The sequence below is a fragment of the Geotrypetes seraphini genome, chromosome 11, assembly GCF_902459505.1.
Source record: "Geotrypetes seraphini chromosome 11, aGeoSer1.1, whole genome shotgun sequence".
In the NCBI taxonomy this organism is placed as follows: domain Eukaryota; kingdom Metazoa; phylum Chordata; class Amphibia; order Gymnophiona; family Dermophiidae; genus Geotrypetes; species Geotrypetes seraphini.
Genome location: NC_047094.1, coordinates 90292846 through 90314539, shown reverse-complemented (window position 1 = coordinate 90314539; position 21694 = coordinate 90292846). Strand labels below are relative to the sequence as shown.

The following is a 21694-nucleotide window of genomic DNA, read 5'->3' as shown; positions in this document are numbered from 1 at the left end:
CAAATTCTACTGCATATTATTTAAAACCCTACACGGAGACAGCCCATCATACCTGAACAATCGCCTCATCCAAGCACCCAGTACCAGACACAGAAAAACGCACTCCCCATTCATACCCCCCCCAATCAAGGAAGTAAAAAGAACAAAACTACACGACGGCCTCCTAGCCACTCAAGCCGCAAGGCTGGACAACCAGATCTCCAACCTTCTGATGACCACCCCAGACTATAGGACGTTCAGAAAAGAAATAAAAACCACACTTTTCAAGAAATTCCTGAAGCAGCAATAACAACACGACCTCTAAATGCTCTTAAGATCTACTACTTACCTCTCTAGCTAATCATTGTAACTCTGTTTTTTTAAATTAACCTTTTGTAATCCGCCTTGAACCGCAAGGTAATGGCGGAATAGAAATCCCTAATGTAATGTAATGTAATGTAATGTAATGTAATATCTCTGAAATGATGAATTTTGAAAAATTCTAATAAATAATTTTTTTAAACCCTTTACACATTGTGACAAACCCAGGTCCGTTTCGGGTTTTGGCCAAAACAAACCCAAATCCGTACCGGGTTTTGCCCCAGTGATCAGGAGTATTCACAGTGCACCTAGATGCAGGAGAGCTGATCAGGTGACCTGCCAATTGATTGATGAAGCTGACTTCTGCTCTGATTCTGACATGTAGGTAGAAGAGACAGGGCAGGATAAGATTAAGAGAAAAATCCTACACTCCATGCAGACCTGCCACTGTCAGAAAGCTTATTCAGTTTGAACAGCCTGTTAAAATCAGGGCTAGGGAGAAACCTGCCTGTAATAGAAGGAAGCAAGCCAGTGTGTGGAAAAACCTTCCCCCCACCTTCTCAGAGGGGGAGTGGTTATCCACAGGATATAACGAGGCACAGGGGACACATGAGGGGGAGAGAGGAGAGACGGGAATGGGAAGCTGAGAGGAGGCAGTCTCTCACAGACTGTCCCATGCTGAGGCAGATGAGTTACCTCCTGTCTGGGACACTGGAGTACAGCCAGAAGGAGAAGCCATGGAGGGGCAGGAAAGCTGTGTAGGAGCTGACACTCTGCCAACACCCATGGAGACCCAGTAAGCCTAAGATTGGGATTTAATTTCTTTATGCTGCAAGCTTGTCTCTTACCCGTTTGAAGCCAGTGAAGCTCTCCTGGGAAGCCACATTTTTGAGGTTTTCTGTAAAGCAGGAATGTGTGTGTTTTCTGACAAACCATTTTGAATGTATTTCCTGTATGATGATTCAGCTGGGAAATCTCGATGGTCCTGCACAGCTGTGCCTGATTGCTACAGCAACGTTTAGAGGGAAACGTTTGCTTGATTTTGAACTCTGAATAATGCTGTGATTCTTATGTGTTCTGGACTGTTGGATAAAAGCATTACTTATCTGATTATTACTGCTCTGGTGAAGAGAACTGTATTTCTTGACTGATTAAAGTCCAGAAGCAGGGGACTGTACACAAGGCAGTGCTGACCCAGATTCAACTGCCTGATTATATTATTTTGAACCTTTGTATTTCATGCAATATCAGTCCATCTTGAACTACAAGGCTGTTGCCTATATTTTTTTGATTTATTCAACCAGTGGTTGAAATAAAGTTTATTTTTGCTTTGCCATTTCTGACTAAGATGCCTTTATACTTTGCATGCTGATAAGTTTAGAATGTGCCTGTTTTAAAGACCTGAAGGATCCCTTAGTGGAAAGGGACACGCCGGGTTTCAGCTTTGGTCACATTCCCAGGTGCTCGCTGCGCCTTACAGGAGCCCGGGTTGTGACAACATGTAGTTCAGTAAGCAAAATGTAGACATTTCTAACCAACGTAACATCTATGCTTGCTAGTATTCTATAAAGACAAATAATCTCTTCACCAAGGCTACTGATTTAAGATGTTTCTTTCTATTGTGTGAAGTGTTAGCATCATATCTGTTATTTGAATGCTCTAATATAGCAGTTCTAAACCGGTGTGTCGCAAGCACCCCGTTAGTGTATCAGGGTCAGTAGTGGCAACATCAGTGGTTAGGAGGAGACAATGCAATCAGTGGGAAACAGACTGCAGAGGAGTCACAGCTGCACTAACCCTGACAATGTGCTCCTTTCCTGACTGTATTACAAGCAGCAAACCACTTAGGGCTTTCATTTCTGGCGGAAGTAAAAGCCTGTAAGCTTGCTGCTTGTACAGTCTGCAAAGGAGCGCAGTGTTAAGGGTTAATATAGTCACACCTCCTACACCGGGCTGCTTCTTAATGCACTGAGGCTCCATTTCTCTGGGGGAGAGGGGGAGAAGGGGTAGAGGAGCTGCTGGACCATGGGGGGGAAGGGGAAACGGGGATGCTGGACTATATAGGGGAGAGGAGAAATAGAGCTGTTGGATCATAAGGGAAGGGGAGAGGGAACTATAGAGCTGCTGGGCTATAGGGGTGATGAAAGAGAGGGGAAAAAGAGCAGCTGGATCTTAAGGGGAAATGGTTGTTGGACCATGGGGGGAAGGGATACAGAATTGCTACACCATAAGGGATAGGGAGACAGGGAGTTGTTGGACTGAAGGGGAGAGGGGATACAGAACTACTGGATCATAGGAGGAGAGGGGAGTTGTTGGACCATGGAGAGGGGAGGAAAAAGTGGATACAGAGCTGCTACACCATAAGGGATAGGGAACAGAGAATTGTTGAGACTATATGGGTAGGGGTGTTATTCATCTGCTGGGCATAAGGATGAGGGCACAGGGAGTTGCTGGACCTTAGGGGTGATGGAAGAGAGGGGCACTGAGTTGTTGAACAATGACAGATAGGGGAAAGAGAACTACTGGACCATAGAGGTGGAAGGGAAGGGAGAGGGGATAGGGTGTTGCTGGACCACAGGAGTAGAGGGAAAGAACATAAGAGTTGCCGCTGCTGGGTCAGACCAGTGGTCCATCATGCCCAGCAGTCCACTCACACAACGGCCATTTTGGTCAAAGACCAGCGCCCTAACTGAGACTAGCCTTACCAGCGTACGTCCTTGTTCAGTAGGAACTTGTCTAACTTTGTCTTGAATCCCTGGAGGGTGTTTTCCCCTATGACAGCCTCCGGGAGAGCGTTCCAGTTTTCCACCACTCTCTGGGTGAAGAAGAACTTCCTTACCTTTGTACGGAATCTATCCCTTTCAACTTTAAATAGTGCCCTCTCGTTCTCCCTACCTTGGAGAGGGTGAACAACCTGTCCTTATCTACTAAGTCTATTCCCTTCAGTACCTTAAATGTTTTGATCATGTCCCCTCTCAATCTCCTTTGTTCGAGGGAGAAGAGGCCCAGTTTCTCTAATCTTTCACTGTACGGCAGCTCCTCCAACCCCATAACCATCTTAGTCGCCCTTCTCTGGACCCTCTCAAGTAGTACCGTGTCTTTCTTCAAGTACGGCAACCAGTGCTGTACGCAGTACTCCAGGTGAGGACGCACCATGGCCCGGTACAGCGGCATGATAACCTTCTCCGATCTGTTCGTAATCCCCTTCTTTATCATTCCTAGCATTCTGTTCGCCCTTTTCGCCGCCGCCACACATTGTGCAGGCGGCTTCATTGATTTGTCTATCAGAACTCCCAAGTCCCTTTCCTGGGAGGTCTCTCCAAGTACCACCCCGGACATCCTGTACTCGTGCTTGAGATTTTTGATACCGACATGCATCACTTTACACTTATCCACATTGAATCTCATTTGCCATGTCGCTGCCCATTTCTTGAGCTTGATTATGTCACTTTGTAGATCTTCGCAATCCCCCTGTGTCTTCACTACTCTGAATAACTTTGTATCGTCCGCAAATTTAATCACCTCATTAGTCGTACCAATGTCCAAATTGTTTATAAAGATGTTGAAGAGCACGGGTTCAAGCACCAAGCCCTGCAGCACCCCGCTGGTGACACTCTTCCAGTCCGCGTATTGTCCATTTACCCCCACTCTCTGTTTCCTATGCTCCAGCCAGTTTTTAAACCATGTGAGTATTTCACCCTCGATTCCATGGCTCGCAATTTTCTGAAGTAGTTGTTCATGCGGAACCTTGTCGAACGCCTTCTGAAAATCCAGATATACAATGTCGACCGGGTCACCCTTGTCTATATCCGCCTGTTTACTCCCTCAAAGAAGTGCAGCAAGTTCGTCAGGCAAGATCTGCCTTTGCTGAAACTGTGCTGGCTGGTCCTCATTAAACCATGTTCGTCAAGGTGATCAATGATGCAGTCCTTTATCAGCATCTCTACCATCTTTCCCAGTACCGAGGTCAGACTCACCGGTCTGTAGTTTCCCGGATCTCCCCTCGAACCTTTTTGAAGATCGGCGTAACATTCGCCACCTTCCAGTCTTCCGGGATCTTTCCCGATTTGATCGACAGATTGGCTATTAGTTGAAGCAGTTTAGCTATGGTCCCTTTCAGTTCCTTGATGACCCTTGGATGGATGCCATCCGGTCCCGGGGATTTATCGCTCTTAAGCCTATCAATCTGCTGCATACCTCTTCTAGACTGACCGTCAACCCTGTCAGTTTCCCTTCTTCGTTTCCTCCTGATGGGTTCTGGTATGCTGTGTAGATCATCTTCGGTAAATACAGACGCAAAAAATGTATTCAGTTTGTCTGCTATTTCTTTGTCCTCCTTTAGCACTACCTTTATGCCATGGTCATCCAATGGTCCCACCGCTTCCTTCGCGGGTCATTTTCCCTTAATATATCAAAAGAACGGCTAGAAGTTTTTCGCTTCCTTGGCTATTTTTTCCTCATAGTCTCTTTTAGCTCCTTTTACCGCCTTATGACACCTGTGTTGATGCTGTTTGTGCTTATTCCAGTTCTCGTCCGTTTTTGACCTTTTCCATTCCTTAAATGAAGTTTTCTTGTCTCTGATCGCTTCCTTTACCTCTACAGTGAGCCACGCCAGTTCTTTGTTCTTTTTCCTCTTGGATACTTTGTTGATAGGGCAAAGGAACAGAGAGATACTGGACTATAGAGGTGGAGGGAAAGGGAGAAAGGGAAGGGAGTTGCTTGATCATAAGGCCGAGGGGAGAGAGGGAACATGAAGCTGCTGGACCACTGGGATAAAGAAGTGAGCGAATGGAAGGCAGACAGAAATTGGAGAAAAGATAAATGGATAGCACACATTGAAAAGTGAACAGAAGACAGGAAAACCAAAAAGAAAAACTGAGACCAACACGCTTGGAAAAATAAAATGACACTACAGCAAAGGTAGAAAAAAGTGCTTTAATTTCAATTTAAGTGGAATACATTAGCTTTGGGAAACTTTGGGACATGTGCATAATGGATGTCTTTGTATTTTGTGCAGTAAAAAAATTAATGCATTTCTGTTTTTATTTCTCAAATGTTGTGGTAAAAGTCTACTATGATTTATTGAGTTCAGTTTTTGTCTCCCACTTTTCCATTTCTAATTTGTGATCCCTTTTGATTTGATTTATTAATTTAATATACTGCTTACACAAGAATATTAAAGTGATTCTGTATTTCCCTGTGACTGTTCCCTGATTCTGTTTTTATGTTGCATTCTATCAGTAGTGGTGTATTGGTGTTATAGTGCTCATTTAATATCGTATGTCCAGGGTGGTACAGCCTGTTTTTCAGTTCAGTTTAGTATACACATGTACACACACACACTTTTTTTCGTTTTTCATCCTTTTGTATGCTTTCCTCCTCTTTATTAAACTCTATACATGACTTTCAGCCCTATTTAGTGCACTTTGTTTAATGTTTTTCAATCTGCTCTTTTGTGCTTTTCAGCCCTGATTAATGCATTCTCTTTTCTATCTTCTCTGCACTCTTTTGTGTGTTTTTCATCTGTTTATTGCACCCTTGTATGTAGTTTTCAATCTTTTTTTCTGTGCTTTCCAGCCCTATTTAGTACGTTCTCAGTGTTTTCCCTAATTTTCTGTACGCTTTGCTCTGTTTTTCAGCCCTCCTTTCTAGGGGCTCCTTTTACAAAGGCGCCCTAGCTGTTTTAGTGTGCGCTAGCCACTACCGCCTCCTTTTCAGCAGGCGGTAATTTTTCGGCTAGCGCGTGCAAATCTTGTGCATGCGCTAAAAAAACGCTAACGCACCTTAGTAAAAGGAGCCCTAAGTCTTTCAGTTCTGTTTAGTGCACTCTTTTTATGGTTTTCTGCTCTTCTGCACTTTTTGGTTTAGTTTGTATGTTTCAGCCCTGTTAAGTGCACTTTTTTTTCTGTTTCTCAGTGTTTTTCAGTCCACTTTTCTGCGTCTTTCAATCCTGTTTATTGCACTCTTTTGTAAACTGTATTTTTTTTAACCCTGTTTAGTGCTTTCTCGCATGTATTTCAACCCTGGTTACTGCACTAGTCTTTTATATATTTTTTAAACCCTGTTATACTCTTGCATATGTTTCAACCCTAGTTACCTCATTCTTCTCTCTGGTTTTCATTAGTTTATGCGCTCTTCAGTCTTCTTTTCTGCACTCTCCCGTGCTTTTCTGGACTCGGGGGGGTTTGCTTCCCTCTCCCTCCTCTGTAACAAAGAGACGCGCAGCAACCCGCAGGGGGCGTCGAGCCTCCCTCAGTCCTCGGCCTTTCGTAGTTCGTGCGGCGGCGATCGCAGCGTCTCCATGGGGGAAGCGGAGGCGGCGGTTTCGACCTCGGGTTCTGGCTCGGGGGCTGCTACAGCAGATCCGTGCTCGTGCGCTCCTGCCGAGGAGCCGGTTGTGTGGAGCCCCGAGGTGGAGGTCTGCCTGTTCCACGCCATGCTCGGACACAAGCCCGTCGGTAAGGCCGCTGCATCCCCGACCTCGAGTGTCGGCGGCGGCAAGGGGGCAGTGCGCGGAATGCGGACAACTCCTCGGAACCCAGAGGCTTGGCTTGGCTTGCTCTCCCACCCCCCCACGCACGCTTCATTTGTCTTAACTCTAACACACACGTTACTGTAGGATGGTTTTCTGCCTCTCTGCCCCCATTTATCTATGAGATGGTTTTTTACCCCCTTTATCTCTCTAATGGGCTTCTTATGCCCCCACACTTTGGCATGTTCTGCAGCCTTCTAGCCTCCATCTCTCTAATGGAGGCTTACTGTTGTTCTGTTTCTCTCCACCACCCCCAGGTGTGAATCGCCACTTCCACATGATCTGCATCCGTGACAAGTTCAGCCAGAACATTGGACGTCAGATCAATTCTAAAGTAATCTGGGATCATTTAAGCACCATGTATGATATGCAAGCCCTGGTGAGTAACCTCGTGTATGATGACACACAAGTTGTACTGATCAACACAAACATATTGTGCATGACTCGCAAGCTGTGATGATGCATTTGTGCGTGTGTGTGTTGCACCTCACACATACACATTGGTGAATAACATGTGTATGATACACAGACCATGGTGAGTAATTAAGGTGACCATACGTCCCATTTTGAACAGGACAGTCCCTTTTTCACATCCCCTGTCCTGTTGTCCCCACTCACAGCTTCGGGACGCCTGAAATGTCCCATTTTTAGAGAGGGTCCCAAAGCTGTGAGTGGGGACAACGGGACAGGGGATCGCAGCCTCCTATCTCTCCCTCCCGACCCTCCCAGCGAGTTGACAACCTCCCTCCAGTAGCGTTGGCAGCCGCAGCAAGCTAAACAGGCTGCTTCGCGGCTTTCTACTGCCGGTGAAGCATCACTGATGACGTCATCGGTGACGCGGCAGAGGGATTCGCGGGCAGGAGAAAGCCGCGAAGCAGCCTGTTTAGCTTGCTGCGGCTGCCGAAGCTACTGGAGGGAGGTTGTAAACTCGCTGGGAGGATCGGGAGGGAGAGATAGGAGGGTCAGCGGGGGTTGGGATGGGAGGGGAGAAAAGCGTCTGCATCAGGTGCTTCAGGCAGCAGCAGCGTTTACAATTCGCTGCTGTTGCCGGCTTCAGGCATTGCTCTCTATCGGGTCCTGCCTACTTCCTGTTTTCATGAAGACAGGACCCAACAGAAAGGAAGGCCTGAAGCTGGCAACAGCAGTGAATTGTGAATGCTGCTGCTGCCCGATGAAGTTCTTGGGTGACAAGGAGGAAAGGGAGCAGAGGGGGAGAGAATTGGGGAGAGTGTTGAAGGAAGATGAGGGAGGGAATGAAAGGAAATGCCAGGGCTTGGAGGGAAGGAGGAAGGTATGCCAGCCCAAGGGAAAAGGAAGGAGGAGATGTCAGAGCATGGAGGGGGAGGGAGAGATGGAAGAAAAGGAAAGGAGAGAGATGCCGGGAATCAGGGAAGGGATGATGCCAGACCATGGGGGAAGGAAAGAAAGGAGAAGAGAGAGATGCCAGAGCATAAGGGAGGGGGTGGAGACAGAGAGAGGAAAACAGAGAGGTGACAGAGCTGAAATCAATCATGTACAAAGGAGAGAAGGGGCACGGGATAGATAGTTTATGGAAGGAGCATAGAAAGAGGGAAGATGCCATATGGAAGAGAGAGGACGGACACTGGATGGAAAGAGCACAGAGGGCAGTGAATGGAAGGGGCGAGAGAGAGGGAAACAGACACTGAATGGAAGTGTGGGGGAGAGGAGGGACAGCCGTTGAATGGAAGTGTGAGGGACGGGGAGCAGACACTGGAAGGAAGTGGGGAGGAGAAAGAAAAAAGGGCACATGCAAGATTGAGGGAAGAGGATAGAGTTAGTGAAAGAGGGAAATTGAGGACTGAATAGTAAAAAAGAATTTAGACAGAGGCAGAAAATAAATTGAGAAGGAAGACCAGGGAAGAACAGGAGGAAGAGAGCGGAGAGAGAGATGCCAGAGCAGGGGGGAAGGAGAGGAGACAGATACCAGACCTGGGAGGAGGAAAAGAGGAAGGAGACAGATACTAGATCCGAGGGGAAAAAAGGAGGAGAGAGATATGCTAAAATCTGCTGGGAGGGAAGAAGGAAAGAAGGAGAGAAAGAGGCAGAGAAAGGGGGGGTTGTAAGCACATTAGAAAGACTACAGAGAAAAAGGCTTTGAAGAAAGTGGAAAGACAGGAGGCAGATGCATGACTATGGGAGGTTCAGACAGAGGGGGAGAGAGAGGGAGACCTGGAACAAAGGTAGAAAGGAGAACTGACACTAACAGAGGGAAAAGAGAGAGAGACCTGGACCCAAAGGGGATGGGGCTGGATTCTGAAAGAAATGATGAATGCAAAAGAAAGAAAGATTGGATGCACAGTCAGAGGAAGTACAACCAGAGACTCATGAAATCACCAGACAACAAAGGTAGGAAAAATGATTTTATTATCAATTTAGTTATCAAAATGTGTCTGTTTTGAGAATTTATATCTGCTGTCTATATTTTGCACTATATTTGTCTATTTTTCTATAGTTACTGAGGTGACATTGCATATTTTAAAGTAATCTGCCTTGACATCTTTGAAAAAACCCTGAAACTCATAAATTATAATTAATATTTTCTCTGCGTACAGTGTGCATTGTGGGTTTTTTAAAATATTTTATGTTTACCATTATGAATTAATAAGATATTGTGTATACAAGAAAATGAATGGAAGAAATTGGGGGCGGGGCTAGGCTGGGGCTGGGGGTGGGGCTAGGGCGGGATTGGGAGGCGGGACTGAATATTAATAGATATCCCGTTTTGATGAAAAAAATAAATGGTCACATTATGAGTAATGTAACATAGTAAATGATGGCAGATAAAGACCTGAATGGTCCAACCATTCTAACCAACAGTCACGCTAATTATTAATTCATGATTAAATTGCTTTTCTTTGGCATTTTTGGGACATAAGACAGTAGAAGTCCGTCCAGTACTGTCCTTAGGTTCCAACTACTGGAGTTGGAGCACTCTAGCCTCTCTAAATAATCTTGTAATTTGCAGAACACAGACCATAAAAATCTGCCCGGCATGGTCCTCACGTTCCAAATTACTGGCGTTTCCATCAAATCCCTCTCCAGGCCATCCTAAACTGAATTGCCATATAAGGGGGACAGACCCTACAAGTCTGCCCAGGACTAGCCTTTAGTTCTTCACAGTCAGAGTTGCCATCTAAGCACCACTTAACACATCAAACACAGATGTAACTATTTTAAGTATTGTTTTTATTTATACCATTCATTTTCTAATTAGAGATCTCTCTTCATCTTACACCTTTTTAAATTCCGTCACCATTTTCATCTCCCTTGGGAGGGCAGTCCAAGCATCAACCACCCTCTCCATGAAAAAGAATTCCCTGACATTACTCCTAATTCTACTACCCTATAACCTCAATTCATGTCTAGTTTTACCATTTTCCTATCTCTGGAAAAGATTTGTTTCTATAGTACAATGGTGCCTCGCATAACGGACGCCTTGCACAGCGAACGCTGCGCATAACGAACTTTTTGTCTTGCTCCCTATAACGAACTTCGTTTCACACAACGAAGTCGCCCGAGGGGCCCGGGGGGGGGCGGAACTACTCTCGCCGCTTCCTAATGTGAGCCGGGAACAGCAGCACCCTCCTGTCTGAATGCAGTGTTCCATCATCTCCCTCCACCTTACCTTAGATACCGAGTTTTCCGGCTTTCTTTTTCGGCCAGCCACACACTTTCAAAGAGCAGCACATGCGCGCATGCTCTGTTGTTCAATCTTCTCCTCTGACGCAACCGGAAACCGGAAGTTGCAGGAGAGGAGAACATTGATCAACTCCAGCAGCTACGCGTGCACAGCTTTTTGAAATCGTGCGGCTGGGTGAAAAAGAAAGCTGGCAAACTCTGCATATAAGGTGAGGTGGAGGGAGGGAAATGTAGGGCTGCAGAATGAATTATTTTGTTTTACATGTATTCTTATGGGACAACAGGGCTGCAGAACGAATTATTTTGTTTTACATGTATTCTTATGGGAAAACGCGTTTCACACAACGAACTTTTCGCATAACAAACTTGCTCCTGGAACGAATTAAGTTCGTTGTGTGAGGCACCACTGTATATTAATACTTTCAAACATCTGTATATTTCCCTTGTTCCTCCTCTTCTCTACAATATACATAGTCAAGTCTTCCAGTCTCGTATATCTTTTGATGCAAACCCCATACCATTGTTGTCGCCTTCCTCTGGACTGCTTCAAGTCTTTTTACATCCTTAGCCAGATACTATCTCCAAAACTGAACATAATACTCCAAGTGAAGCCTTACCAATGACTTGTACAGGGGCATGATCACCTCTTTTCTTCTGTTAGTTATACTTCTCTCTATACAGCCTAGCATCCTTCTGGTTATAGCCACCGCCTTATCACAATAATAATTTGATAACTTTATTATCAGTAGAGTTTTTAATTCCTACCAATATAAATTCTCCTTATTACTACCCAGTTAGAAGACTTTCACCCCCCCTCCCTCTATTACTCCTACTTTTTCTCCACTCCCCTCTCTTTACAGCAAATTTGCAACCTATCTCTGAAAACAGGTGTGATTCCAGAGGATTGGAAGATAGCCAACATTACGCCCATCTTTAAAAAGGGATCAAGAGGAGACCCGGGAAACTACAGACCAGTGAGTCTGACCTCTGTTCCAGGGAAAATGGCGGAAGCACTAATAAAAGAAAAAATTGATGAACATTTTGAAAAACACGAACTTCTGATAACCAGCCAACATGGTTTCTGCAGGGGGAGATCGTGTCTGACCAACTTATTGCACTTCTTCGAGGGAATTAACAAACAGATGGACAAAGGAGACCCCATAGACATCATATACCTAGATTTCCAGAAAGCCTTTGACAAGGTGCCTCATGAACGTCTACTCCGGAAACTGAAGAACCATGGGGTGGACGGAGACGTGCATAGATGGATCAGAAACTGGTTAGCGGGTAGGAAACAGAGGGTAGGGGTGAAGGGACACTACTCAGACTGGAGGAAGGTCACGAGTGGTGTTCCGCAGGGCTCAGTGCTCGGGCCGCTGCTATTTAATATATTCATAAATGATCTAGAAACAGGAACAAAGAGTGAGATAATAAAATTTGCGGACGACACCAAACTATTTACTGGAGCTCGGACAAAGGAGGACTGTGAAAAATTGCAAAGGGACTTGGACAAATTGGGAGAATGGGCAGAGAGATGGCAGATGAAGTTCAATGTTGAGAAATGTAAAGTACTGCATGTGGGAATCAGAAACCCGAGGCACGGCTATACGATGGGAGGGATGTTATTGAATGAGAGTACCCAAGAAAGGGACTTGGGGGTAATGGTGAACATGACAATGAAGCCGACGGCACAGTGCGCAGCGGCCGCCAAGAGAGCGAATAAAATGCTGGGGATAATCAAGAAGGGTATTACAACAAGAACGAAAGAAGTTATCCTGCCGCTGTACCGGGCAATGGTGCGTCCGCATCTTGAGTACTGCGTCCAGTATTGGTCACCATACCTTAAGCAGGATATGGTGTTACTCGAGAGAGTTCAGAGGAGAGCGACACGACTGATAAAGGGGATGGAAGGCCTTTCATATGCTGAGAGATTGGAGAAACTGGGTCTCTTTTCCCTGGAGAAGAGAAGACTTAGAGGGGATATGATAGAGACTTACAAGATCATGAAGGGCATAGAGAGAGTAGAGAGGGACAGATTCTTCAAACTTTCAGAACATAAAAAAACAAGAGGGCATTCGGAAAAGTTGAAAGGGGACAGATTCAAAACGAATGCTAGGAAGTTCTTCTTTACCCAACGTGTGGTGGACACCTGGAATGCGCTTCCAGAGGACGTTATAGGGCAGCGAACGGTACTGGGGTTTAAGAAAGGATTGGACAATTTCCTGCTGGAAAAGGGGATAGAGGGGTATAGATAAAAGATTACTGCACAGGTCCTGGACCTAATGGGCCGCCGCGTGAGCGGACTGCTGGGCGCGATGGACCTCAGGTCTGACCCAGTGGAGGCATTTCTTATGTTCTTATGTTCTTCTACCTTCACTCAAATTGTATGTCTTGAATCTGTTTAGGCATAGAGTGACTCACAAATTGTAGATTACTCATAGATTAGAATTCTTTATAACATATTTAACTCTATACAAAATTCTATGTAACAATATGTGGCCTGTAACCCGCCTAGAACGCTAATTAATGAGGATTCCACGGGATAAAAGATTGCACATGATATAACGCTCTTTTGTCAACTTCAGATCCAAGGACACTATCACCCCAAGATCCCTCTCCCTGTCAGCATATTGACCTCTCACCTCCTAGCACATATGGCTCCCTTGGATTTCATCTCCCCTAATTGCCAAGCATTAGACCATTCTTCCAATTTTTGCAGATCCTTTTTCATGTTTTCCACTCCTTACAGGATGTCCATTCTGTTATATCTTGATATCGTCCACAAAAAGGCAAACCTTACCTTCTAATCCTTCAACAATGTTGCTCACAAATATATTGAACAGAATCATAAGAATAGCCTACTAGATCAGACCAGTGGTCCATCTAGCCCAGTATTCTGTCTTCACGGAGGCCAGTCCAAGTCACAAGTACCTGGCAAAAATCCAAATAGTAGCAGCATTCCATGTCACCAATCCAGGGCAAGCAGTGGCTTCCTCCATGTCTGTCTCAACAGCAAACTATGGACTTTTCCTCCAGGAACTTGTCCAGACCTTTTTTTAAAAACAGCTACATTAACCACTCTTACCACATCCTCTGGCAACGCATTCCAGCCCTAGCACCAGTCTTGAGGCACTGCACTCTCTTTTTCCCTTCCTCCAAGTTATTCCATTAATCACCAACCTCTGGTTTCTGTCTGCCAATCAGTTTCTAATCCAGTTCACCACTTTGGGTCCTAACTTAGCCTGTCAAGTTTATTCAAGAGCCTCCTATGAGGCACCATAAGAAAGACTGCTGAAATCTAAGTATGGTAAATTACAATCTGTGGTCACCCAATCAGAGAATTCAGTTGGATTCATTTGGTATGATTTACCTTTGGTAAAACCATGTTGTCTTGGATCTTGTAACCCAGTGTTTCTCAACTCGGTCCTAGAGTACCCCCTTGCCAATCAGGTTTTCATGATATCCATAATGAATATGCATGAAAGAAATTTGCATATAATGGAGGCAGTGTATGCAGATCAAGTTCATGCATATTCATTGTGGATATCCCGAAAACCTGACTGGCAAGGAGGTACTCCAGGACCAAGTTACATAACAAATATCCATTATTATCTCGACCACCACAAATCCGTAGCTCTTTTTTCTTTAGACCTATCCGCTGCATTCGACACAATTGATCACGGACTCCTTCTTGATCGAAAGCAATCATTAGGCATAGAAGGCCAAGTTCTTAATTGGTTAACTTCTTTTCTATCAGACCGTATTTCTAGAGTTAAATTTAATGACGTTTATTCTGCAAATTTCACCTCATCATATGGAGTACCACAAGGGTCAATACTCTCTTCTATTCAATATTTTTTTATCCCCTCTTATTACTATCTCACAGTCACTAGGTTTTACAGCCTTTTCCTACGCAGATGACATTCAACTCATTCACCCTCTCAACCCAGAAAACGCGGACGAAATAAAAACTATCAATGACAAACTAGAACTAATAAAACTGGCTAAGCAATAATAAACTAGCCCTGAATATTCAAAAATCAAAAACAATGCTTTTTACTTGGAAAGGTAACATAACTTCAAAAACACCATTCATATTAGACAATACTCCTCTTGAATCTGTAACCCAATTGAAAATTCTTGGAGTAATAATTGACGTAGATCTTTCATTTCATAGACATATTAGCGAAATAGTTAAATCTTGCTTTTACAGACTACGGCTTCTTCGTTCAATTTCCTCCTTTTTAGATCCCAAATCAATTAATATTCTAGTTCATTCCCTAATCATCTCAAAACTAGACTACTGTAATTCCCTTTTAATCAACATAACCCAGAAAGAAAAGAGACGGCTCCAAATTATCCAAAACACTGCAATTAAACTAATTCACAAAGCAAAAAAATATGACCATGTTACCCCATTATTTATTAAATCACATTGGCTTCCCATCTCTCATCGAATCACTTTCAAAGTTATATTTCTGGTTTATAAAACATTAATCTTTAACGAACCCCAATTTATATCAAAAATGATTGTCCCATACAACTCCTCTCGCTCTCTAAGATCATCCTCATCGAACTTGCTTTCAATCCCCTCGTTGAGAATTATCGGTACAAGACGAAATGATATGTTCTCCGTAGTGGCCCCTGCATTGTGGAACGCCCTTCCAAATTTTATTAAAAACGAAAAAGACATTACTTCTTTTAAAAAAATTTTAAAAACTTATTTATTTCAAGACGCATTTGACTTATGACAGATCTATTCTAAATTCTCTTACTCTTTTAATAATTTAATCAAATTTCTACCTTACCTTACCCCATTTTTACCTAATGTGTTTTCCTTTTTATGTAAATTTTAACAAATATTATAATTGTAACTTTTCCCCTCTTTCCTACTCATTCATGTCTGTCCAAATTGTCTGTCTATTGTCTAGCCCATTGAAATTATATGTATTACCACAATCTGTTGGTTTTTAAACTGTACATCGCTTAGATATTGTAATAAGCGATTCATCAAATGTAATTAAACTTGAAACTTGAAGTTGATAAACACTGTTGTGACCCATTGGATTCTAGAAAATTCACTGTCCTTTCCTTTAATGCTTCCATTACTTTTCCAATAACGGAAGTGAGGCTTATTGGCCTGTAGTTTCCTGCTTCTTCTCTGTCACCACTTTTGTGAAGAGGGACCACATCTCCAATCCCACAGAACCTCTCCCGTCTCCAAGGTTTTATTGAACAAATCTTTAAAACAGTGGTTCCCAACCCTGTCCTGGAAGACCACCAGCTAGTTGGGTTTTTAGGAGAGACTTGCATGTAATGGAGGGGACAAGCATGGAAATCTGCCCCTTGCATATTCATTAGGGCTTTCCTGAAAACCTGACTGGCTGCTAGTCCTCCAGGATAGGGTTGGGCCACTACTTTAAAAGGACCCACCAAAACCTCAGTATCCTGAAATGCATCCGGTCCAGTCTCATGGCTTTGTCCACTTTCAGTTTTGCAAATTGTTCATAAAACACTTTATTTAGTGTACGATGTGGTATCCACTCCATTCTCATATGTATCATGAACATAGGACAGAAGTATTTGTTTAGCTTGTTTGTTTTTGCCTCATCACTCTCAACATAGCAGTTCATAGCTTCTTTCAAGCCTTACAATTCCAAATTTAGCTTTCCTCCTTTCTTTAATAGACCTGAAGAAAAATTTTTGTATATCCTCTTTATATTTCTAGTCATTTGCTCTTCCGCTTGTGCTTTTGCCAGATGTATAATTTCTTTTGGCTTCTTTCAGTTTCATCTGGTTTTTCTTTCTGTGTTCCTTGTCTTGAGTTTTTTTTTGTATTTCACAAATACCAACTCCTTTGCCTTTATTTTCGCAGCCACTTGTTTGGAGAACCATATCAGTTTCCTTTTTCTCTTTTATTTATTTTCCTCATGTAAAGGTTGGTAGCCATTTTTTTATAGCTCCTTTCAGCCTGGACCATTGTCTTATTTCTCGAATGTCCTCTCATCCGATCAGTTCTTTCGTCAGGTACTCCCCCATTTTACTAAAGTCAGTATGTTTCAAATCCAGAACTTCAAGTTTTGTGTGGCTACCTTCCACTTTAGCTGTTACAGCAAACCAAACTGTTTGATGATCACTGTTGCTTGGGTGAACATCCACTCAGACATTAGGTACACTTTCTTCAATTGTGAGTACCAAATCCAGCGTCACTCTTTCTCTCGTGGGTTCCGTCACAATTTGTCTGAGCAGAGTACTTTGAAAGGCATCCATGATTTCTCTACTTCTTTCCGATTCTGCAGATGGAACTTTCCAATCTTCATCTGGCAGGTTGAAATCTTCAGCAACAGCACCTCTCCATTTTTTCCCCAACTTTGAATATCAAGTTGTTCTGATTGTGTTGGAGGTCTGTAGACAGCACCCATATCAGTCTACAACCTTTCCATACCTGGCAGCAAAATGGTGGAATCCCTAACCAGCACAGTTAAGGAACATTCCTTTCTGCAAAAGTTTTTAAGCCTTTACAAAAGTTATCTATTTGGAAAATATTTCACCACCACCACGAACAACAGGCTATGACCAACAGAAACCAAACAAGACGCAAAACAGCTCTCCCATCTCAATAAATGATCAAGCTCTCTACATATCCATCGCTCCACAAACCTAGAAAGTGACACTTATACTAGAACTCGTAATGTCAAGATTGGCCATACCTAGTGTTGTAATCTTCTCTCCAAACCATATACCATAATCATATACCTACATGAACACAAACCAAGATATCTACAGTATGTCATGAACCCTAATGAAATAATGTAAATCCTGGAAATGGTCAGGCTCTTATAAATTGTAAATTGCATTGAGCTCCTTCTGGGGCATATTAGCTATTCATAAATATTAATGTAATGTATATACCCAGTTACTCTAATAGGGGCAAATTTTATAAATGGTGTCCCGATTGTAGGCAGCAGTAGGCGTCCTAGTCCTATCACTATCTGACCAGCCAATTGGGACGCATGTTTTCTAAAAAAAAAAAAAAAAAAACCAACCCCAAAAACCGAAGGCAGGCCGTCTATACTGTAGGCATCTGTCATGGGTGATGGCCTACATTTCAAATAGACGTAGCTGCTGAGCTGATCGCAGCAAGGAAATGTCCCTGTCTCAATCAGCTCAGCGGCCATGGCAGCCCCCCTGCCACGAAGTTGGCCAATAAGAGGGATGCCCAGTCCGTCCCCCCTCCAATCCCCCCCCATGCGAATATCCATGAGAGGGGCCTTAAGCATCTGGGCCAATCAGAGCCTTAGGAGCTTCCCTGGTGCATACCAGAATGCACCGGGAAGGGGAAGGCCCACCATTTTGGAGTGGCAGGCCTACCCGGCCAGACTTTCATCTTAAAAGGTATAGGGTTGTGGGGGGGGGTATACAGGATAGCGGGGACTCTGAAAGGAGGTGTCACTGGATGGGGGGGGGAATTCCAGGGGCATGGCGGCAGGAGGGAATGAGCATCCCTCTTGCCGGCTGACTTTGCGAGGGAGCTTGGGGGTTCCCTGCTGTGGCTGCTCAGCTGATCACGGCAGGGAGATTTCCTTGCCACGATCAGCTGATGGTAAGGGATCAAACACGATTCTCTAACCAGCACCTGTGACATGAGCGCCAGTTAGAGAATTGGGGTGGTTAGGCGTCTGTCCATTAAAGCAGATGCAATTCTGTACAGAACGCTAGTCTGCGATTCTCTGTCGCTTCTTAGGCAGCTGCTGAGACTGGCATCTTTTATACAGAATTTTCCCCTCAGTCTATAAAGGAAAATAGGCACCTGCTTTCCTTTATAGAATAAGTGTCCAATATGTCTCCTTTATGGGTCATTCCATACCAAGTGGTTAAAAAAAAAAAATGCTCTCCACCATTATGTCTTAGATTTTGTTCAAAATATGTATGCATAACTAGTACAGCATTAAAAAATGTTTCCCAAAATATCAGATCCTTAGTTACAATACTCACTGAACTAGACCCCCTTATTTTATTGGGTGCTGGTAGCTTCATGCACAGTAGAGAATAAAATGGGTGTCAAGTCAAAAGCGCGCCGGGACAAAGGCGTGCGCAGACAATTGAGCGCAGCGTGGAGGCAGAAAATTACTGTTTTTAGGGCTCCGACGGGGGTGGGGTGGGGGGAACCCCCCCACTTTACTTAATAGAGATCGCGCCGCGTTGTGGGGGCGTTGTGGGGGGTTTGGGGGGTTGTAACCCCACACATTTTACTGAAAACTTCACTTTTTCCCTGTTTTTAGGGAAAAAGTTAAGTTTACAGTAAAATGTGGAGGGTTACAACCCCCAAACCCCCCACAACGCCTGCGTGATCTCTAAGTAAACTGGGGGGGCTCCCCAACAAAAACCCCCATCGGAGCCCCTAAAAACTGTAATTTTCTTCGGCGCGTGCCTCCGTCTTGCGCTCAGTTGTCGGCGCGCGCCTTTGTCTATGAACCATAAAATGTCATTTTTAGCTGCTCATAAAGCTGACAGTAATTAATGAAAAATACTAATTTTTGGCAGTCCAGTACAACTTTTTCTGCTAGATTGAGTGATGCTAGTATGAGCATCATGGATACAAAAACCCGCTTAAAGTTTGCTCAAAATGTGCCTTAGGGCTCCTTTTATCAAGCCGCACTAGCGGGGTTAACGCATGCGACTTTTCATCACGCGTTAACACACACACCCCCCCCCCCCCCGCGCTGGCTAAAAACTACCACCTGCTCAAGAGGAGGCGGTAGCGGCTAGCGCGGCTGGCGGTTTAGCGCACGGTATTACGCAAGTTAAACCGCTAGCGCGGCTTGATAAAAGGAGCCCTTAAAACGTGTCACAGTTTGTCATGACAGATTTTGACCAGTTTATCAGTTGCTATAGCTCTAGAGCAAAAGTAGATACAGACTTCAGGTTTTTATCTTAGATTTTTATCCTTGCACTGGACACTACGCTGTCAAATTTGCAGCAATTCACTATGAACAGCTGCATCAGAACATTCCTTCAACTTTTGCACCATTGACACAAGGGCCAAACTTTGTCAATTTTCAGGGTCAGTTATATAAAAAAAGAGTCTGCTTGAATCTTTTTCTAACTAGTACCATCTGAAAGAAGAAATATTGCTCTACAAGATTTATATTTATTTGTTTTGCAATGCAACCTTTATTGAAATATAAATTTGCTTAAAAGTGGGACATTTCGTGTGAACAGACCATGATATACACATATCACAAGGCTAGAAAATGTATATGAAATAGGTGTTGCATTGGTCCATGGTTACTTTGTCACTACTGGTTTCCAAATGAGCAAACCAGAGTCCACATCACCATAGGGGCCGTGCAACAACAGCCACAGGTGGGTTTGATTTCCGCAGGTTCCCAAGCCTGTTTGTGTTTTTCTTTTCCACAGGATCCCAAGTCTGTTTACATTATGGTTTATCTTGCCAAAGGGATTAACATTTCTTCTGTCAAGACTCATATTCAGTGAGGGAAAGAGTTTCATGATGAAAGCAAACTTGGGATGCTTGATCTAACTTTGTTCCTGAGCATCTGGTCAGTAAAATCCTCAAATCTTTTCAATGCAGCCCTTGTGCATGGAAAATTACATGGCACTTTGATGTACCAATACCTTGCCCAATTGAACAGGGAGGCAAAGTTATATCCTCTTCAAAGTCTGACATCTATAACCCAAAAATTGAAGAACACAATTGGAATCAGGTATCTTGTCACAGGATCAAAAATTTTTTAAATACCTGATTAAAGCATGTGAATGGACCTAATGTAATAAACAAATGGCTAAAATGATTGGTAGTAATGGGTTTAACAAGGCCTACTTAAGCCAGTGGTCTCAAATTCAAACCCTTTGCAGGGCCACATTTGGGATTTGTAGGTACTTGGAGGGCCTGAGAAAAAAATGACAATTTTTCATGAGGCAAAACTTTTTATAGTTTATACATCTTTCCTTTTGGCTAAGCCTTAATAATAATATTGTCATTTATAGCTAAAGAGACATTTGATCAAGAAACTGTTTTATTTTACTTTTGTGATTATGATAAACATACCAAGGGCCTCCAAATAGTACCTGGCGGGCCGCATGTGGCGGGGCCGCAAGTTTGAGACCACTGACTTAAGCCTATTAATTTATTTTAATACCTGGAAAATACAAATGGTACACAAATGTTATACATAGCAACCAACTGATAAACCCAGCACTGCCTTCACTGGATAATGAACAGCAAATGAAACACAAAATATAGTACCAATCAATAAACTCACTCATCACCAGAAAAACACATATTACAACAATACTGTAGAACCTTTAGAATTCTTTGACAACCATAAAACAGTTAGAAATACAGTGATATTCAAATTATTGAACATACATGCAACTATTGCATGTCACACTGCTAAGTATTCCTAACTCTGAGGTGAATTTGTACATTTATGACAGTGGTATTGCAAAACCAAAAGGAATGTATCTTATAGAGTAAAATTTTCTCTTTCAAATAGTGTTGCTTTTAAGAAGATATAGGCAGACTCCTTTTGTTTTTTTAGAATTGACCCTGAAAATTGACAAATTTCTGCCCCGCCTCAAAGATGCCAAATTTGAAGGAATGTTATGATGCAGATACTATGCAAAATTGCTGCAAATTTGAGAGTATAGTGTCCAATGCAAGGATAATCTATGATAAAAATCTGAAGTCTGTATTTACTTTTGCTCTGGAGAGATAGCAGCTGATAAACTAATCAAAATCTGTTGTGACAAATTTTTGGGCACACTGTGAGCAAAATTTTCAGTTGGGCTTTTGTATCCATGATGCTCATACTAGCATCGTTACAACTAGCACAAAAAGTTATGTTTGATTTCCAAAAATTAGCACTCTTGACCAATTATTCTCAGTTTCGAATCTTTTGTTTTTTAGCAAAATTGACAGAGTGGATAGTTTTATAGCAACTGGTTGGTTTCTTATATTGAATTAACAAAGCTGGATTTCGAACTATGTTTAGTACCTAGACAGTGTTCGCAAGTTTTCTCAGTGAAATTCACTCTATCCTGGATAGTGGGAACTTCGCTATGGTAGTATCATTAGATTTGAGTTCAGCATTTGATCTAGTTGATCATGAACTCTTACTGAATTTACTCCATGAGATCAGTTTAAAAGGAGTGGTTTGGGATTGGTTTGCAGCTTTT

At 43.3% G+C, this 21694-nt stretch overlaps 1 protein-coding gene across 2 annotated transcripts in view; it reads left to right on the top strand.

Annotated features, from left to right (window-relative positions):
- The first annotated feature begins 936 nt into the window (after positions 1 to 936).
- The window catches only part of MRGBP (MRG domain binding protein), a 39700-nt gene continuing 18942 nt past the window's right edge, over positions 937 to 21694 (top strand). Inside the window, exons 1-2 of one of the 2 annotated variants that reach the window (XM_033963720.1) lie at positions 937 to 1096; positions 7090 to 7211. In XM_033963720.1, the coding sequence (XP_033819611.1) occupies positions 7110 to 7211 (102 nt within the window). In that variant the 5' untranslated portion in view covers positions 937 to 1096; positions 7090 to 7109. Of the gene's footprint in view, positions 1097 to 6497; positions 6759 to 7089; positions 7212 to 21694 lie in introns of those variants that run through there. The other variant, XM_033963719.1, reaches the window with a different exon arrangement.